The sequence below is a fragment of the Microplitis mediator genome, chromosome 10, assembly GCF_029852145.1.
Source record: "Microplitis mediator isolate UGA2020A chromosome 10, iyMicMedi2.1, whole genome shotgun sequence".
NCBI classification, from domain to species: domain Eukaryota; kingdom Metazoa; phylum Arthropoda; class Insecta; order Hymenoptera; family Braconidae; genus Microplitis; species Microplitis mediator.
The window spans coordinates 9,332,498-9,352,023 of NC_079978.1; the positions used below are offsets into that span (position 1 = coordinate 9,332,498).

General features: G+C 28.8%; 1 protein-coding gene across 1 annotated transcript in view; it reads left to right on the forward strand.

The window, feature by feature from the left end:
- Nucleotides 1-1,063: 1,063 nt before the first annotated feature.
- Nucleotides 1,064-19,526, forward strand: part of LOC130676198 (mannosyl-oligosaccharide 1,2-alpha-mannosidase IA) — a gene marked incomplete in the record, with an annotated part of 416,169 nt that continues 397,706 nt past the window's right edge. The window contains 2 exon segments of the mRNA XM_057482265.1: nucleotides 1,064-1,579; nucleotides 6,315-6,545. Coding sequence (XP_057338248.1) covers nucleotides 1,184-1,579; nucleotides 6,315-6,545 — 627 coding nt within the window.

The window sequence follows — 19,526 nt, forward strand, 5'->3', positions numbered from 1 at the left end:
AAGGTTTCATTTAAGGTAAAAGGCCCTATACTCGCTCACTTTTCATTGGCGTAAGATTGAATCACTCAATATAAATTATTAAATAAAATGAAAAACCATAATTTTTTTTATAGTTATTTTTTGTAGTTTAAAGTATTAGAATAAAATTTCAGTTTGAAGAATAACGTTGATAACTAATTAATGATTATTAATTTTTTAAATAAGATCCCTGAGTGTACCCATAGTCGCTCACTAAAAGTTGTGATGTACCATTACTCGATCAACATATGATAAGTTTATTGATTTGGAAAATAATTTATAAATTATATTACTTTATTCTTTCATAATAAAAAATTTCATGATTTTGAAAAGAAAATATTTAATAAGATATAGTGATAATGATAACATACTTAAAAAATTTTACGTAACTTAAATTCAATCTAACGAATGAACGTCAAAGTAAAAAATGTCGGGCTGAGCGCGATTTTGAAAACAGTCACTTATTAATTTAAATTTATAATCTATTATAAAATAATTTGATACATCATGTTTGAATATATTTAAATTTACAAACAATTTATCAACAATAATTTTTTTAGTTGAAATTTTTTTTTATAAAAATTATAAATAACTCATTAAATAGTTGAAGTGAGCGACTAATAGTACTAAACGGGTATAGGGGCTTTTATATACTTTAATAAAAAAAAGTTGGACAGAAATACTCGAAGATCCAAAACAAATAAAAAAGTTATTACTATAAAAAACTGGAATGCAGCAATTCGTTTATATTGAATGTACAACTATATATTTGTTTGTATTTGTTTTTAAATATTTTTAATAAGTTTAAATGTATAGTCTTTACAAATAAGAACAAAGTAACTGATATTTAAATAGAATAGAAGACAAGAAAATTTTGTATTTTATCTTTAGAACAGTTACCATAAGAACATATCGATAAGAAAATTTTCAAATTTACCGCCAGTGCAACTGTGAGTGAGTGGGCGCGCGCACAAACTGCAGCGCCAAATTAATGATACTTGAAGTTAAATTCTTAAGATGGCGTTACTATAGTTCCCCCCACCGTAATGGCGTGTGACAGTTCGCGAACAGCAACAAAACGTAATTGTAATTTGTGTATTTAGTTTAATCTCGCGGGTAATAAATAATAAACGTATTTATTAATATAAATATATATAATTTAAAAATGACCAATAAAACATTTATGTTACCATCGTATCAACGTTTTATAAATGGTGTACCAGTACCATTTTTTTCACGTCGTTCATTTCGTTTACGTGAAAAGTATCTTATTCTACTAGTATTTTTGACATTTGGAATAGTATGTTTCGGTACATTTTTCTTTTTACCGGATTTTCGTAGTGCCAAGGGGTCAGCAGCTTACAATAGTGTTTACAATGTTTATCAAAAAATCCAAAAAGTCGGTCCTGATTTATTATTACCGGCACCACCGCATGGAGTTATGGGTCCATTGGATCCCCATGGACCTGGTGGTTATTTTCATGCTTTTAATGTTGGCCTCGAACGCCCTGGTGACGTCGTCCAGGATATTCATCTTCTAGAGGACAAACAAAAGCTACAGGTTAAATCTTATCATTTAATTATTTTCGATCGTACGTTACGCGTCGACTCAGTTCCACGTGCCTATCACGTTTACTTTTTTTTTTTTTTAATGTGTATATGTTGTTTTATTTGTTGCTAACTATATAATTTTAACTAATTATTTAATAACAGGTTATTAGCTTTAATACTATCTCATCAGTTATTATATAACGTTTATTATTTTTATCATGTTTCATGGTTTTTAATTACAGATTTATATATTGTCTAATTATTTTTATGTATGTTTACAATTATTTCCTTTTTGATTACATTGTCACCAGTGATTGCAAGGCAATTATATAATCTCTAAAAGTAAATACTAATAGCTAAATTTTTTTAAAGATACAATAAATAATTTATTTTGATTTAAAAATATAAAAATATGATGCGAAAAGAATTTACTTCCTCTATAAGCAAAAAAAATAAAATAATTTATGTTGAATCATCAATGAAACTTTTATTTTAAAATTATCGTTGCTTATACATGAATAAATCCAATAAGACCTTGACTCAAATGTTACGGTCGATTAATTTAAAAAAATATACTTAGTTGTTGTAAAGTATTTTTCTTTTTTTTGTGTTCAGTGAAATATTTTCATGTGAAATCATTACATATATAGGGGACATTCCACGCCAAATCGGACGGTTTCAAAAATTGATTATTCCGATTTTCTTAATTTTTTGATATTTTTGAGTACCCCTCAAAAGAGGTTTCCTGGTAAATTTTGAGATTTTTTTGATCAATGGTTCAAGAAATATCGAATTTTCAAAAAAACCGCTCTTTTTATAGTTTTTTTTTATCATAACTTTTGTAATAATAGTTGAAATTCAATGGTTTTCTTTTCTAAATTATCGTTTTAGATGGCCTTTACAGCAAAAAATACAAAACAAATATACGAAATGTTTTTAATCGAGATTTTTGAATTTTAAGTTTTCAACCGTGTTTTTACAAAAAGATGTATCCTTCGATTTTCTTGAAAAGTTTCTATCTTAAACTTCTATCCATTCTGCAACTTTTAAGCCCGGTCCGGTAGTGGGCCTTCCATAATAATTATTTTTTTTCGATTTTTGAAAATTGAAAAAATTTTTTTTTCGCTATAAATTATTATCAGTCCCGATTTTTGACACTGTACACTTGTTTTTCTAGCATATTATTAATTGATTTCGATATTTTTTTGTTCTGAGTAGGGATTTAAAAGCAGTAAGTAAAAGTTAATGCTGTTTATAAGCAGTTATAATAAATGTTTTTATTTATTTAGAAGTAACTATTTCGAAGCAAAAGAAACATTAGATTTGCTATACAATACAGCTAAGACCATTACAGGAGCTCAAAAATTCCATATAACTATTCGAAAAAGCGACGGAGCTATATTCACTAAGGAGAACTCTAGTTCATAAAACATTCGTTAATGTAAAATTTTCGAAATAACACGGAAATAATTAAAAACGTTTGTAATACAGTTTCGTATTATTCTAAAAATATTTATTAGAAATTAAATATTAAATGACAATAACTTCAATTCCTGATGTTCCCTCTATCGGCCACCTTAGAGATAAAATTTTAGCTGCTCAGATGTATATTTAAATCGTTTAGGTTCCTTTTTCTTGGGTTTTAAAATAATATTTGTGTTGAAATAAAAATTATTAAATCAATTTATTTATTTTACCACATTACCTTATTATTTTAAATATTTATTATTTAAAAAAATTTATTGACATCTATTCTAAATATTTATATTTTTTTTGAAATATAACTTAATCAATTTGGTTCTTTATTTTACATTAACAAATTAAATTAAATATTTTGCATGTAAATTCTGATAACCTCCAAAAAAATAAAACTAAGGTGGCCGATGATGCATACAGAGGTAATTTTCTTGTATCTACATTCGGCCACCCTATTTTTAATATAAATTAAGCAGAAATCATCAAATTGTTAACTCCTAAAATTACTATAAAACGAACTAATAAGATTACAAAAAAAAATCAGACTTTTATTCTTATTTTTAATTTGTAATAGGTTATTGAAAAAACAAGACACTTTAATCTACCCGATAAGAAAACTCCAGAAGTCACATCTGACGAACTACTATTTTTTTTTAATATAAAATTAATTTTTATAATAATCAAAGTATGTTTAATCTAAACTTTATTAATTTTACTTTTTTTTGAAAAACTATTTACGCATGAATACGTACTTATGATGGAAATACATCGATTTTTTTGGCCATGTGGCCGATAAAGGGGTCACTTACCTTATGTTAGGGATGTGCGAATAGTTTCCGAATTGACTTGAATAGGAAATTATTGTCGCTATACTGCGCAGGTATTTTCTGTGTAAAAATTCTTTTTTACCAGAGAAAAACAAAACGAATTAATTGCTTTGTTTCAAATTTCAAAGCTGTACTCTCCAGGTCATTGATTTAACTCTTGTATCGAAATTAATAAACTACCCGGGAAAAAATCATCAGACCTGATCACGCATGATCATGCGTTCATCTCATGCATGATCATTCCTGAATATTGGTCAGCCATGAGTATGCGTGACCATGCATGGTCAGGCATGATCAGGCCTGAGCAAGCACAATCCCTAGAATTATTTAAAAAAAATAAAAATAATGATAATTCAGTTTTAAATTAATTTATTTTGTTAGTATTGTTGTATAGTTAATGTTTACTGGCTGGAAAGTACTTTTGAAATTTTACCCGTGACGGGTCTCGAACCCACGACCGTCATGTTATGAAGCACGTCCGCTGTCCACTAGACTCACCAATCTCATTTAGTTTACGACGATTTTTAACATCTTTTGGAAACTCAGGGTTTTGAAAAATAAAATATTATTTGAATTTAATCTTGATTTGGTTATTAGATTTTTTTTTGCAAGTAAATGAAAAGAACTATAGTTATAAATTACAAGCAAATCTAACAATGAAATTAATCTTAATTATTAATTGAAAAAAAAAAAAAAAAAAAAAAAAATGCAAATGTATTGATTATCATTATCAATTTGGCAAGAATTCATCAATTCAATTTTTTTCGTAATTTGAAAAAAATTTTTTAATTAATTTCATTTAAATCATTTTTTAGAAAAAAAAAAGTTAATTTTAATTATTGATTGAACCAAAAATTATAAATTAAATATATTTTAATAATTGATAAAAAAATAATAATTTTAGCTACTATCATCAAAATAAAAATAATGAACGTTTAATCTATTAAATTTTTTCCAAATTAATTTAATCCATTCATGAAAATCAGAAGGGTTAAAATTGATGAGCTTCGGAAAAATTTCTGACAAATATTTTATTTGGATCTCATGTGGATTTTTACCCGATTTCCCATGGGAATCTGCACCATGTCAAAATGGGAATCCAGGTACCCACATACTTTTCTACATGATCATGTATGAATCATTAATTATGTATTCTAATTAATTTCTGTTTTATTGTAAATTTTGTTCTGTTATTAATTCGAAATAATGTTGAATTCAAAAATTTTTGATGAATAATGAAGTATATTGAGTTAATTAATTGATAAGTTAAAATAATAAATTTTTTTCTGTTATTAATTCATTAATTATTTTTTTCCTTCTATTCGGCCCTCTGTAACTTCGTTTCTGTTAAGTTTAGAAAAAAATGGACATAGACAATTTTGTAGAGTTAAATTTCCTATAAGATAGTCGAGAGCAAAATTAAAAAAAACATTTCTTCGTGTAGTTATTTTAAAAATAAAAAAAAAAATTTTACAATGTATTTAAATGGGAAAGCAGACTCCCCTTTGCGTGAACTCAATTTTTGAGATATTGAGCTCAAACTTTAGGAGAATTTTTTTTTTTATATTGAAGAAATTTTGAAGATACGTTTAATCGAAAAAAAAGAAAAAAAAAACTTATTTTGAAACAGTCTAATGATCATGCATGAATCATGCAAAGTTATGCCTGGGTCATGCACGACCATCCCTGAAGTATGCATGAATCATGCACGGTCGCGCATGAATCGTGAAGAAATCATGCATGATCGTGCATGACGATTTTTTCCCGGGTACAGAAAATCGATAACTTTTATAGATCATTTTTTACTTTTTATATTTTATTATTTTTATTATGTATAAATCATGATTAGTTTTATGTATTCATTTATAGAATGATCTATTTCTGTCTATTTTGAACTATATAATATTGTTGCACGATCATTAGTTCCGATTTGATGATCGTTTTAATATTAGTTTTTAAATTCAGGTAATCGATGCGCCATATTTACGCATACTTCTAGTACACTTATTTTAAACTAAAAAAATTATAAATTTGTTTTTAAACTCGAAGAAAATTATTTTTTAAGAAATTTCTAAAGTTTGATGCTCACACTAATTAAAGGCCTTTAATTAAAAATTTAATTATTGAAGGTATTCCCAATCAATTTGTTAGAATAGTTAATTTCAAAAAAATTAATTTTGTTCCGTCAGTACTGAATCAAGAGATAATATTTTTAATAAATAAAAAATTTGCATTTAAAAATTATTTATTCTTCAAATAAAGTCACGAAAAAAAAAAAAAAAAATTACCAATAACTTATCGTAGATTACAAAAAAACAATTTTTGTAACTCGAAATTTCCACAGCTCAATCTAAAATAATCATAATAAAAAATGACTAATATTAATGCAATAAGAATTGACAATGAATTTATTGATAATGTTTTATTTTGTTAATTTTTTAGGCAAAAATTGATCAAGACAATGAACAACAAAAGACATTAGAAAAACCAGAAATAGTGGAAGATTGGCGTGCGCGTGTGACTAGTAGTGCTATTCCGTTACCACAAGAAGATCATCAGCATGAAGAGGCCATAGTCATAGTGCCACCGGCTCCAGCGGACGTGCTTCCTATGCTTGTGGGTGGGGAAGACAAGGATCCAATTGCACGCCAACGTCGGGACAAAGTTAAAGAGGTAAGCCGACACTAATTCAATGAGCTTTATTACCGTCCCCTATTTTTATTCCTTTTTTAACGTTCATACATCTCATGATATAATATTGTTATTTAATGCAATATATCATGGAATTTTAGTGATAAATTATTGCATTACTTACTTGAATGATTTTTAAATTCATTCGACCTCTTTTTACTGCTTATATACTTATCACACTTATTTCAAATACATTAACATCAGTTTCTATTGCATTATTACTGATTTATGTTGAGTTCAAACATTGATGCGACATATAAATTTCATTCATAAATACAGACGTAAATGTATATACTATATGTACATCTTCATTTTGAATTCGATTAAAAGTATTAAAATATAAATTTTTTAATTTATTTAATATTGTTTACCTAGTAATAAAAGTAGGCTATCATTTTTGACTCATACTATCAATATAATATATTAATTATTACTGAAAACTTTTTTTTTTTCTAACGAAACTAGTTCAGTTACGTAATGACGTAATGAATACCTACTTTCATGATTTAAGTATACATAAGTCAATATTTTCTTCTCTATACGAGCTCATAAATATATAGCTTGTAATACTTTTTTCCAGTAATTCTATTTTATTTGTATTCTATATTTGACACACTGATTGAACAGATTCACAACTGTTTTGCTGTGAAATATTTGCTCTTAATATTAAATAAATGTAAGGGCAGGCGAGTAAATTGAGACTCGGCTCAGTTAAGTTTTATTGTTGATTTTATTTGTAGTAGTCATAGACGCATCGACAATACAGTACATTGTTGGTAACTAATTGACAGACTTAAAAAATAATTTGGTTGTACAATTTTTAACGGATGTGAAAAACTGAAGAGGGTTTACATTGTTGGTAGAAGAAAAATTACAATGAGTGATTGGTAACTAAGTAAAGGAAAGGGTAAAAGGGGCTGAAGAAAGTGGTACGTAGGTAGGTCACTTGAGATGGGCCCAAGAGGCTAGAGGAGCGTTGAGAGGGTAAAGGTCATAAATTATAAAATGTCATTCTGCTTAAAACTTACTTCAATAAAAATTCACAAATTTCTTAAAAGTAAATAAGTAAAATATTTCGAAGTACCGGGTTATTTTCCCAGGGTGCAATAAATAGGATGCGAGACCCAAAAGATCGGATTGTAGAGCAAAAAAAAAGTTTTACAAAATGACGGTCAATGCGGTTAAACAAAAAAAAAAAAAAGAGACGAAGAAAATTTTAACTTTATGGAAAGGAAAAAATACAATTTTTTAAGCCTAAACAGATGTCGAGTTGGCCGCCGTGAGAGGTTTACAATTTTAACGTTGAATAATAAGCAATCAATTTTATAATCTACAAAAATAAATTTAGAGAAAGATATAGAAAATAAAATAAATTATTTTCGTGAGAAAGTTTTAAAATCTTAAGCTATGAACTGAACACCCATAATCAAAAATTGATGAACCGTGAATAACCAATTCGTTAATAACTTCAGCTTTCTAATTATCGGAATTTAAAATCATTGCACGAATAAATTTCTTATAAACATGATATCTTTTTATTAAGGTATACACATCGAACATTTGCCAATTACTTGTCAGCATTCAAAACATATGTATATGTATATTATTAATTTTATTTACTTTCTCCTACTCTCATATGCAAACTTTCACCAACAATTCTATAGCAGTATTCTTTTATGATTCTTAGATTACTTTATTTTTATCTGGTATTTTTTATTTTATTTCGATCCTATCACTGGCACGTTATGTAGAGCAATAATGGCGCCAGATTTGAATTTGCCCGCGAGCTGTTCAATCTCGCAGCGCGATATGGACCACTTTACATGCAAAACGACTTGATAAAAATAAAAACTTGAATTATATACACATACACTTTGTTGATATTCGTGAACATGTGTATGTTAAATTACTACGGTAATATGAATTTTAGCATAAATTATAACTTTTAAATTTGTTTTCTACTACTTTTGTTTTTTTTGTTCTTTTTTTTTTTCACTGTTATTATTTTTTTTATATTTTTATCGTTAGAATATTTTTACAATATATTATTTTATAATACTATTAGTAGGTGAAAATTTTATGGTTATCGCTATTAATTCAGCAATTGTCAAAATATACGTGAAAAAAAATATTTACATATATAATATAGAAATAAAAATATTATGCATACGTGTTTATTTTTATTGTAATTTTTGTTATTAATGTATGTCACGGTAAAATTGTTACGATAAATATAACAAAAATAAAAGTGTTTAATTTGACCGAGGTGTTTTAACAGTTTGCTGTTAGTTGTCACTGATTGCGAATACTTGTTGTTTCATCGTGAAACTATTGTTCCGAGAAATCGAGGCGAACGTGTAGGTATAGCTGAAATAGCGGCTTCGATGCTGCCAGTATACAGACAAGTGTATGCACGTGCATCAGTCAACGACTTTATAAATGTATGTATGTATAAATGTATATACATATACGTTTGTTCCCATCGTTTTCGTTTGCACATCGTCATCGCGGCTGACAAATTAAACTACCGAACGTCAAATTTCATTTACAAAACGAATGGAAAATTTTCTGCATTTACGCGTTAAATTGCCGTTGGTTTTATATAAATATGAATTTTTTTTAAATTTATCTGGCAAAAAAAAGGAATAAAAAAATAAATGCAGTAATTGATTAATTTTATAACAAGTACCAAAGTAATTTAACAAACAAATGTAAACATGTTGATTAATTTAAATAAAACATTGGAGATCATTTAGTGGACAATTATTGTTGCCAATTTAAAAGTTGACGTGCACATTTATTCAATTGATAATAAAAGAGCATCAACAACAGCAAATATAATTGCAATAGATAATTATTTATTTAAATCGGATATAATTATCAAGTACCGAGTACATGATAGATGCAGGTCAAATAGTTATCGCATTATACAAAGTGTGTAATCGATTTTGTATGTGCAAAGCTATTGAGTGATACCGATTTCAAGGTTTATATGTGTATAAAATAGATCCCACATAATACATGTTTGTATGTATACATATCATGAGGTGTTGACGATAATTATTTAACTGATTTTATATGTTGAATTGAACTATATATCTATATAGTACATCGAATTGAAACTATGAATGTTCAATCTATGTAAACGCTGAATATTTAGAGATTCGTTTGCTCGAACATTATCGAAATTTCTGGAATCAACGGCTTTTGTATATAATGTTAAATTCTCAATATTTACCAATTCGATTTTAAATCATTATCTTGATGGATCAACATTATCAATGACACATACATAAGGGTATATAAAAAAAAAAAAACAATTTTTTACTTCCCGCTGAGAAAATCGACGATTTTCAAAAAATTCGGGAAGTTATTGGTTTCACCCCGATTTTCAAAAATCGGGTTTTCATCATATGTCGACATTTGAAGGTGCTAGGATGCTAGCATAGCTGACATTTCCAGAACGATGCCTGTATGAATGTATGTGTGTGTGTGTGTGTGTGTGTGTGCGTGTGTGGATGTAAACCTCTCATATCTTTTTGATGAATGAACCGATTGAGATGGTTCTTACGGCATTCGAAAGGTATCTTCTGAACTTAGATTTTTAAAGAAAATTTAGACCATTTAGTCAAATAAACTCTGAGATATTTAAGAAATACGAAAAAAAAAAAATTTTTTTTTTTCGTTTCTTTTGGATATTGTGAAAACTGTTGGATTGATCAATTCCAAAATCTAATCAGCTCTAGAACTCGAAAAATGCTTTCGATTACCACCAAGAACGTCTTAATCGGATAATTCGTTCGAAAGATATCGTCGACGAAAGAATGAAAAAAAATCGTTTTTTTTCTTTTTTCGTGAATATTTCGGAAACTATCGAATCGATCAATTCATAAATCTAATTAGCTCTAAAACTCGATAAAAGCTTTCGATTGCCACCTCAACCGTCTCAATCGGTTTATTCGTTCGCGGGATATCGTGGGGAAAGAATTGGTAAAAAACGGTTTATTCGAAAACAATGGAATACTAACGTATTTTCGAGCTCGAAGAGCTCGAAAATGTATTCACAACAATGTTTACGAGCTCAAGAAGCTCGAAAACAGCGGGAAGTTTTAGGGCTGGCCCGCAGGGTCAACCGATAGACAGATTTTTTTTTCTCGAAAACAGGTTCAAAAGTGTCATTTAGATATAAAAATACGCCTGTGAATATTAGTGGTCTTAATATTAACATTAAAAGAGCTTCCGTATCGCACTTTTCTATTTTCCATTAAAATAATATGGAAAAATTTTTTTTGCATCTTCCGATTCTTATATCTAGTCAATGATACGTTGTAGTAAAAATTTGTAGACAAATTTTTATAGCGATTTGAATGCTCTACAAAAAAAGTCTCTTATCATTTTTCGATAAATCCATATTTTCAAACGTTATTTAGGTTTGAAGTCAAATTTATAGTAAATTTTGAGATCTTTTCACTTTTCCGGCGAAACTATCAGTCTTATCACAAAATGTCATAAGATCATTTTTGTAGATAATTTTAGTTCTCAGAAGTTAACTTTCAGGGTTTTTTAAATTCCGCGTTATTTTCTAGTTATTTTCATTTTAATGTCAAGCTCTTAAAAAAAATAGTGTTCTGATCGATTTTTTTGAAACACCCTAATATACATATATAACTACTAACTCTCATCAATTTTAATAATTGTGTATAATCCAATCTCGTTATAAGAAATAATCAGGGGATGTAGGGGAAAGTTGCTTACAACGAGAGTGCTTGTGATGAACTTGGACTGTATTCTTGCAAGGGATTATAATGCCATAATTATATTAATTTATAATTGAAGCGAAAGTTGTTATAGAAGTTATTAATTTTAACATGACGTATGTTTAATGTTAGATAACTTTTCTGTTTGTTACAAATTTACGCGAAAATAATCTATGGGTGAATAATGAATAATAGATTGCTCGAAACAATTCCCAATTGTAGATCCCAGGTGAATTTAAAAGTTTGAAAGTTACTAATTGTTTATCCGTATAACAGATCGAGACACTGGGGAGAGTTTTGAACTTTAAAGGTCTTAATAAAAAATTCATTAGGGTTTATTGATTTTTTGTCTTTTATTCAATCTTTTATCTATACATTGTAATTTTATTAAAATATATCATAATGTAACGTCAGCCGATAGTTACGGTTAAATTTATTCTGATAGCTATTCAAATCTTTAGAGTAATAATTGCCATTGATTGGCTCTTTATATTTATCGTTAAAAAATATATTAAGAATAGAGATGAATTAACAATATAAATGTATGTAAGACATGTCATCATAAATATCAATAACAGTCAATCAAGTTATATTTCAATAGACGGTTACTTGAGTAAATGTTACGTTAGATTTAATGAAAACGTGAAGTACAAGTTTGTTTTGTTGGAGTAGAAATAAATAAAAAAAAAAAAAAACAACGTCGAGTATTAAAGAAATTAAAGAAAAAAAAGTACAATACAATACGATTTAACGAATTTCCCTTGACTCTGTCTGTTTTATTCACTTTAAATTTTATTGAATGTACAAAATGTTAGCGAACTATTGAAGGCAGTCGAGTTTTTGTACTGCTTGACGAACTTTACAAATCAACGAAAAGTACACGATTTAACAAAACGCCCAATGATTCGAATAAAAAAATTGTTACATTGAGTGTTGAAAAAAATTGGGAAAAAGTGAATGAAATAGAATAATTTTAATTGAAATATCGGTTTATTTCAACTAAATTAAATTACTTTTTACGTAGAAATGTACGGATAAAATAATAGAGATATAAATAGAAAAAATTTGATTAAATTTTTTTTATCATTTAATATAGATAATTAAAATACCATTGTTTCATCATCGGCGTGAGAGATTTTTGTGGCGTATTTCATTTTTATATCGGGAGATTCGGTTAATAATATCCTATTGTGATTAACAGTGTAGATGGTATTTTCGCCAAAATCTATTCAAAGCTTAATTTATCAAATGGTAGCTAAATGTTTGACATATAGATGCTTGTATAGTAAAGTAGATATATCAATATAAAATTATCCTCGTGGGCTTTGTGGTTCTAGTAAAAACCGGAACCTTTATATATTTACTCAACACGTAAAAAAATTTTTTGTGATCACAAGATGATAACTTACGGTAACAGAATTCTGCCTTAATATTCGGATAACGGAGCATTCGTTGGGATTACAATGTTTTTGTATTGCTAGCAAATTCTTCGTTGGGCCAAGCAATGGTTTGTAGTTGTAACAAAACTGTTGTGTTCCAATAAAAAAACTGATTTGTTAAAGTAACAGAATGAATTTATTGCATTAAGAAAAATTTTTGTAATCATAAGCTAAGATTACTTACGATAGCAAATGCCGGCTTTAAAATCCGACGATATTATTATAATAAAAATCATGTGTTCTCATAACAAATTGATTTCTTAATTACGACACAAATTCCTTTGTTACTATAACAAATTGATTTGTTACCGTAAGTTAATCATGTATGTCATTATAACAAAATCTTTCGTTATCCCGTCTTTTGTTATCAGGACGAAATTCGGTTTTTTCGTGAACAGTCCATCGAACCAACTAGTTTTGCCTTCATAGTTGTTGAGAAATGTTTAAAAAAATTTTATATGTAATTGTATAAGTTATTAAATTTTTAAAAATTAAAACCACTTTTTTAACGATACATATCATTTCATACTAATTTTTTTTGTCATCCTGTTAAATTATTTGAAAATCTCTGTAAGAACGTTGAATTAAAAATACTTAAAGGATCTTATGTCTTGACAAAGATTTAATTAAATTTCTAATATTTAATCATTTACCAGCGATTAAATACTCCAATGATAATTTTAATAAGATTTTAATAAGATTATCTGAGAGACAACTACACTGCATTTAAGTGAAAATATTAATAGATATAGAGGCTGATTCATATGCTTGTCACGGTGATCGACAATTAGACCACAAAATTATGCATATAGTAGAAGCATAATGTAATGGTCGAAAACGCGTGTGGCGTTTCGCTGATGTCGAGCGTGCACGGAATCGCGTGAAAAGACTCGATGAATATTAGATTCCATGAGATTCCTGAATATTGAACAGCACTCGAGTAGTCTACTCTTGTCATCATTGTCGTCGTCGTCGTTTGCTAAAATGTCGTTAGCCTGTGTCGCTGAGTGTTGTACATCCACTTAAATTGTGCTTCTTAATAAGAATCGATCTACCTTACTCAAAGCTTTTTTACCGGAGTTAAAATTTCACGCTCCTTGAGTATCATACCAAGTATCGAGTATCCTCTAGTTCATGACTATGAATATTTTCGCCGGAACTTATTTTCAATTACTTTTTTTTTTAATCTCTTATAAATTCTATTTGAATTTTTTTTTTCTGTTTCATATTAAATACATGTTTTAAAAATGAGTTTTAAATATTTTGTGTCAACTGGATATAACAGACCGCTATTAAAAAATTATTTAGCAGAGTAAAAAACGTGTTACCGACAGCAGATCAAAGCCTGGTATGTATTTTCCGAGTACAACAAAGATAGTAGGTCGTTGGTTACATGTAGTAGAAAAGCAACCACATCTGGCATTCACCAGCCTTTCAATATCCCAGAAGATGGCACTAGAGCCTCTACATTATCTCTGGTCTGTATCTCTTCATCAACTCTCTTGGGTGCACTTTATGTTGAACTTCCTATACTTCTGTTTTTTTTTTTACTTTGTTCTTATTCCTGAAGGATTAGTGTTATTATTATAATAAAATGAATTCAAGTCAAGTATAGTCTAATCTAAAAAAATTTATTTCACAAAAACTGTTTTTCTCAATCGAATTAATATATAATTTATTTACTAATATTCATTTGTCAGTAACTATTAATTGATTTCGCTAATTGTGATATTTTTGAACTGTTGAATTTTCATTCCAGTAATTCAATCTTAAGTATTCCGATTTTAAAATAAATATATACGACTCGACGTATTATTATTATCCAATTTCCTTCTCAAATTGTGCTCCGTCTCAGAATATCGTCTTCTTTTTATTGAGCTATAAATTGTTAGTGACCTCATTCATGTTTCACATGTATCGTAGTAACTTTCCATTTACCGAGGACTTCCATATATATATATATATATATACATATATATGTATTTAATGGATATGTCATACAATATTAAAGCACTCTACATTAGTTAACGATCCATAATCCGTTGCTCGTTGTCATACATTTAGGGAAACTAAAATTATCTCTCTATATTTATTGACACGGAGAGAAATTGACGGTAATTGTAGATTGTAATGTAATCATTATCAGAAAAATACAGGAATGTTTATTTGATGTGATAAGTAATAACACCTTCTCAGTACGAGAATCATTCCCACGCTGCACAGCCCGTCTAAATAAAATTCGGTTCAAAACGATTCTAAAAAAGGTCAAAATGTGGAACTTCTAAACCTGAGACAGACTATAACTTTGAGTAGAACTTTTTTTGAACTTTTGTGATTTTGATAGTAAAAAACAAGTTTACCTAGGACTTCATACAAGCGAATTTTGAATAAAAAAAAAAAAAAAACGTTTTTAAAACGTATTTCCCAAAGCGTATTTTTACTACATTTTACCCTCGTTCCGAAAAAGTTCAAAAACCTCTAATTTGGAACTTTATATGAGTTTTTTCGATTGCTACCACGAACGCCTGAATCGGTTCATTCGTTCCAAAGATATCGTCAGACAAAAATTATTTTTTTTTTCAGCGAAATGTGTGGTTTGTTGGTTTAAAAGTTTTTTGAGCTCGAAGAGCTCTAAAATTTTCAAGCAATAATGTTTTCGAGCTCAGGGAGTTTGAAAACAGCGGGAAGTTTTGGGGCTGGCCCGCAGAGTCAGGCAGTTTAAAATAGTAGTTTATCTATCGAGTGCGAGCGTCTTAGACTCGATTGTACTAGATAAATACATTAGTTTTTGTGACAGATATTTGAAATTTACTACATTTAGTGCCTATAAATGGCAGGTTATAAATCCGCGTTTATTTATTTGGTAAGATTGTTTTGAGTATTTGTTGAAAATTAGAAAGAAGTCGGTAAGTGGACGAATTAAAATGATGATAAATTTTGTCACAAGATGGCTCGTTAAGTTACTTCGATATTTTTTGGTCGTTTGCTTTCGCACATGTAACCAAAAAATATTTTTTGATCCGATGATGACGTCACTATTAGAACGATTAGGTATCTTTTTTACCAGCTGTATCTTATCTAATATTTTTAACTGCCGGCTATAGGCGCTAAATGTCGTAGATTTCAAGTGTCTATCACAAAAAATTTTTTTTTACTATCAAAATTACAAAAGTTCCACTCTAAGTTCTAATCTGTCTTGAGTTTGAAAGTTTCACATATCGAACTTTTTTGAAATCTTTTTGGGACGAATTTTTTTTAGACGGGAGTACTGTGGCCAAGAGCTACATGTTTTTGGACTCCAGACTATGCAGTAGGAGAATGATTACCGTGCTGAATGAGTTTTATTTCTCAATTTGTCTAGTAGATGTTCTTGTATTTGTCTGATAATGATAACATTGCCACCTATGCTAGATTTTACTTACAGAGTACGGTTATGATTTCAATACCCTTTTCTTTGTGTATTATACATGAAAAAAGTTTCTTAATAGAGTTTTGAATTCACTTATACATTCAAGTATAAACCCTTTATACTCTCTCGTATTTTAAGTGATCTGGAGCTTCATGTCATAAGTGTACATAATGTCATTGGAGTAAAATTACAGAGGCACATAGAAACACACGCACGTACATTAATAAATATATAAAAAGCATGCGCATTTAACAACAGTGGGGTTCGTTACTCGTGATCTTATAATAGTCTAAAGAAACTGTATCAGTGTGTGGTTTTTTGCGATTAAAGTTCAAGAATAATAACAAAAAGAAATAAAAAAAAAAAAAAAAAAGACAGAAGAGAAAGATCCCTAAATACTGTTTGGATACCACGACCAAGTCATTCCTCAATGTCGGATTGGTATATGTCGTCTTGATTTTCGTTGTCGTTTTGTCTTCTTGGTGAGAAAGAAAATCAGGATAAGATGGAATATAAGAAATTACAAGATGCTTACCCAAGTCAACGTAATGGCGAGGCAAGTCTCAAAGAGTTGTGGGCACAAAGAGTACGGTGCTCTTGAAGAGATTGCATTCCTGCACGCACGCATTTTGCCGCACGAAAACGCGTACATTGGAAAGCCTTTTACTTGACTTTATGAGGTTTTATGTATACTGTGGATTTATTATCGTGTGTATTCATCTGACGTAGATTGGAAATCATTTGGATGTAATGTTGTCATCGTGGGTCGTAATGTTAGTGTAAATGTAGTTGTGTGTTTTAGCATTAAGGTTAAAAGTTTGTCAGTTACCTGCTAGAGGAAGTAACAAACTTTGAATGAGAGATCTGGCAAAGTTGACTGTACAAGTCACAGAGTTATCTGTCGACCCTTAAGAAACTGTCTGCCAGGAGGATTATGGAGAGCAATGTAAAGAGCTTGATGGATGCATTTTATATCTTTTCTCATGGTAGATGAATGTATATAGTAATAGTGATGATACTGATACTGATACCGGTACTGATGGTGGTATAGGTATAGACAATGCTAGTAGTGGTAGTGGTTGTCTTGCAGCACAAATGATCCCGTGGCTCTCGTTTTAAAAAGAGGATAAGAACGTGTGATAGAGGAAAAGGAAGAAGAAGCTTCGTGTGAACATGTCAGGAATGACAAACGGTCAACTGTACCAGTTGGATATGTGGCTTTTACCCTTGGAAACGACTTGATCCCTCTCGTCGTACTCGGAGAGAAAAATGTTCTTATTCTCTCTTGTCATTTTGCCGCCCTTGGAAAAACTTTGTGTGTGATACTATATACTACTTAGTTTTCAGTGAAACCGTATCTTCAACTTATCTTCCTGATTCTTGAAGTCGCTACTCCTTACGTATAAATGCAGTGACTGGCAATCAATTTGAAATATTTTTAATTATACATAGAAACTGCCGCAGACTCTCTTATTCGGTTAATACAAACTTTTAAAAAGTGCACTTTTAGCTGACGGTAAACTGTATATCTCTATTAGACTGTGTCAAAATGAGTTTTTATTTTTTTTTTTTCGATTAAACGTATCTTAAAAGTTTCTTCAATATAAAAAAAAACTCTCCTAAAGTCTAAGCTCAATATTTCAAAAATTGAGTTGGGGCTAAGGGGGGTCTTCTTTCCCATTTAAATAACATTGTAAAAATTTTTTTTTTTAATTTTTAAAATAACTACAAGAAAATTTTTTTTTCAATTTTGCTTTCGACTATCTGATAGGAAATTTAATTCTCTACAAAATTGTCTATGTCCATTCTTTTTAGTGGTAACAAAACAAAATTTACAATAAAACAGAAATTAATTATAATTATAATTAATTTCTGTTTTATTGTAAATTTTGTTTTGTTACTGATTCGAAATAATGTTGAATTCAAAAATTTTTAATGAATAATAAAGTATATTGAGTTAATTAGTTGATAAGTTGAACTAATAATTTTTTTTCTGTTATTAATTCATTAATTATTTTTTTCCTCCTATTCGGCCCTCTGTAACTTCGTTTCTGTTGAGTTTAGGAAAAAAATGGACATAGACAATTTTGTAGAGAATTAAATTCCCTATCAGATAGTCGAAAGCAAAATTAAAAAACAAAAATTTTTACAATGCTATTTAATGGGAAAGGAGACCCCTCTTTGCGCCAGCTCAATTTTTGAGATATTGAGCTCAATCTTTAGGAGAATTTTTTTTTTGATGAAACTTTTAAGATACGTTTAATCGAAAAAAAAAAATAAAAACTTATTTTGACACGGTCTAATATATATATATATATAATATATAATCCCATGTTATATATATATATATATATATATATATATATATATATATATATATTACGATAAATGATTAATCATAATTAAACAAAAAATTAGTCGTATATTAAACAAAACAATAAATTGATCGGTATCACAATTAATAATGATCGGGTACACAAACCAAAATATAATTTGCCGGTTTCGGCTTGACTTGACATAAACTCAATTATAAAAAAAAATAATCATACTTGCTCGAAAGACTAAGTTCGTTCTCACTCAAAACAAAAAAAAACAGTCGGTCGACGAAATAAACTAAACTTATTTATTTTATTGTCCGGAGACACACATACAGCGTACGTATTAACGAAATACTTGACGAGTGACGTTAGAGTATTCTTACACGGCGAGGTGACAAGACTGCTGTTGCGAATTTAACACGGATAATCCGTAATTCTCGGAATTGCTGGATTGAAATAAAATAAAATAATATAGAAATAATATTTTATTTTGGTGTCGCGTTAAATTGCACTATCATACAAATGTGACGCGTAATTGATTATTTAATTTATTTTTCACCAATGCACTTCACTTATTTATCGAACTCGGTCGTACACTTTGTTCAGTTTTCGCGCCGACCCGAGTCGAAATTTAAAGCCGACATTGAGCCTCCTAAGATAGTGCTTATTTCGGACTTCAGGGATTAAAGTAGATTCTATTCCCATGTTAAATTAGGTCTGACTTTGGACCCCAAAGTGGTACAAATTTCCATTTTTATCACATTGGTGTCCAAAATCGGGCCTAAAGGGAATAAAAATTAGGGTCGACTTTGGACCCCTACAACCTATTCAATAACGATAATAATAATAATTCTATCATTATAACAATTATTTTCATTATAATAATATTATTACCTATAATTGTAGTTATAACGAGTAATTAATAATAATGTTATTTTGAAAGTAGCTATCATAATTATAGAATTATTATTATTATAATTATAACTGCCATTGCTATTGTTACTATTGTTGTTATTGTTAAATTTTTTGTCACAAACAAT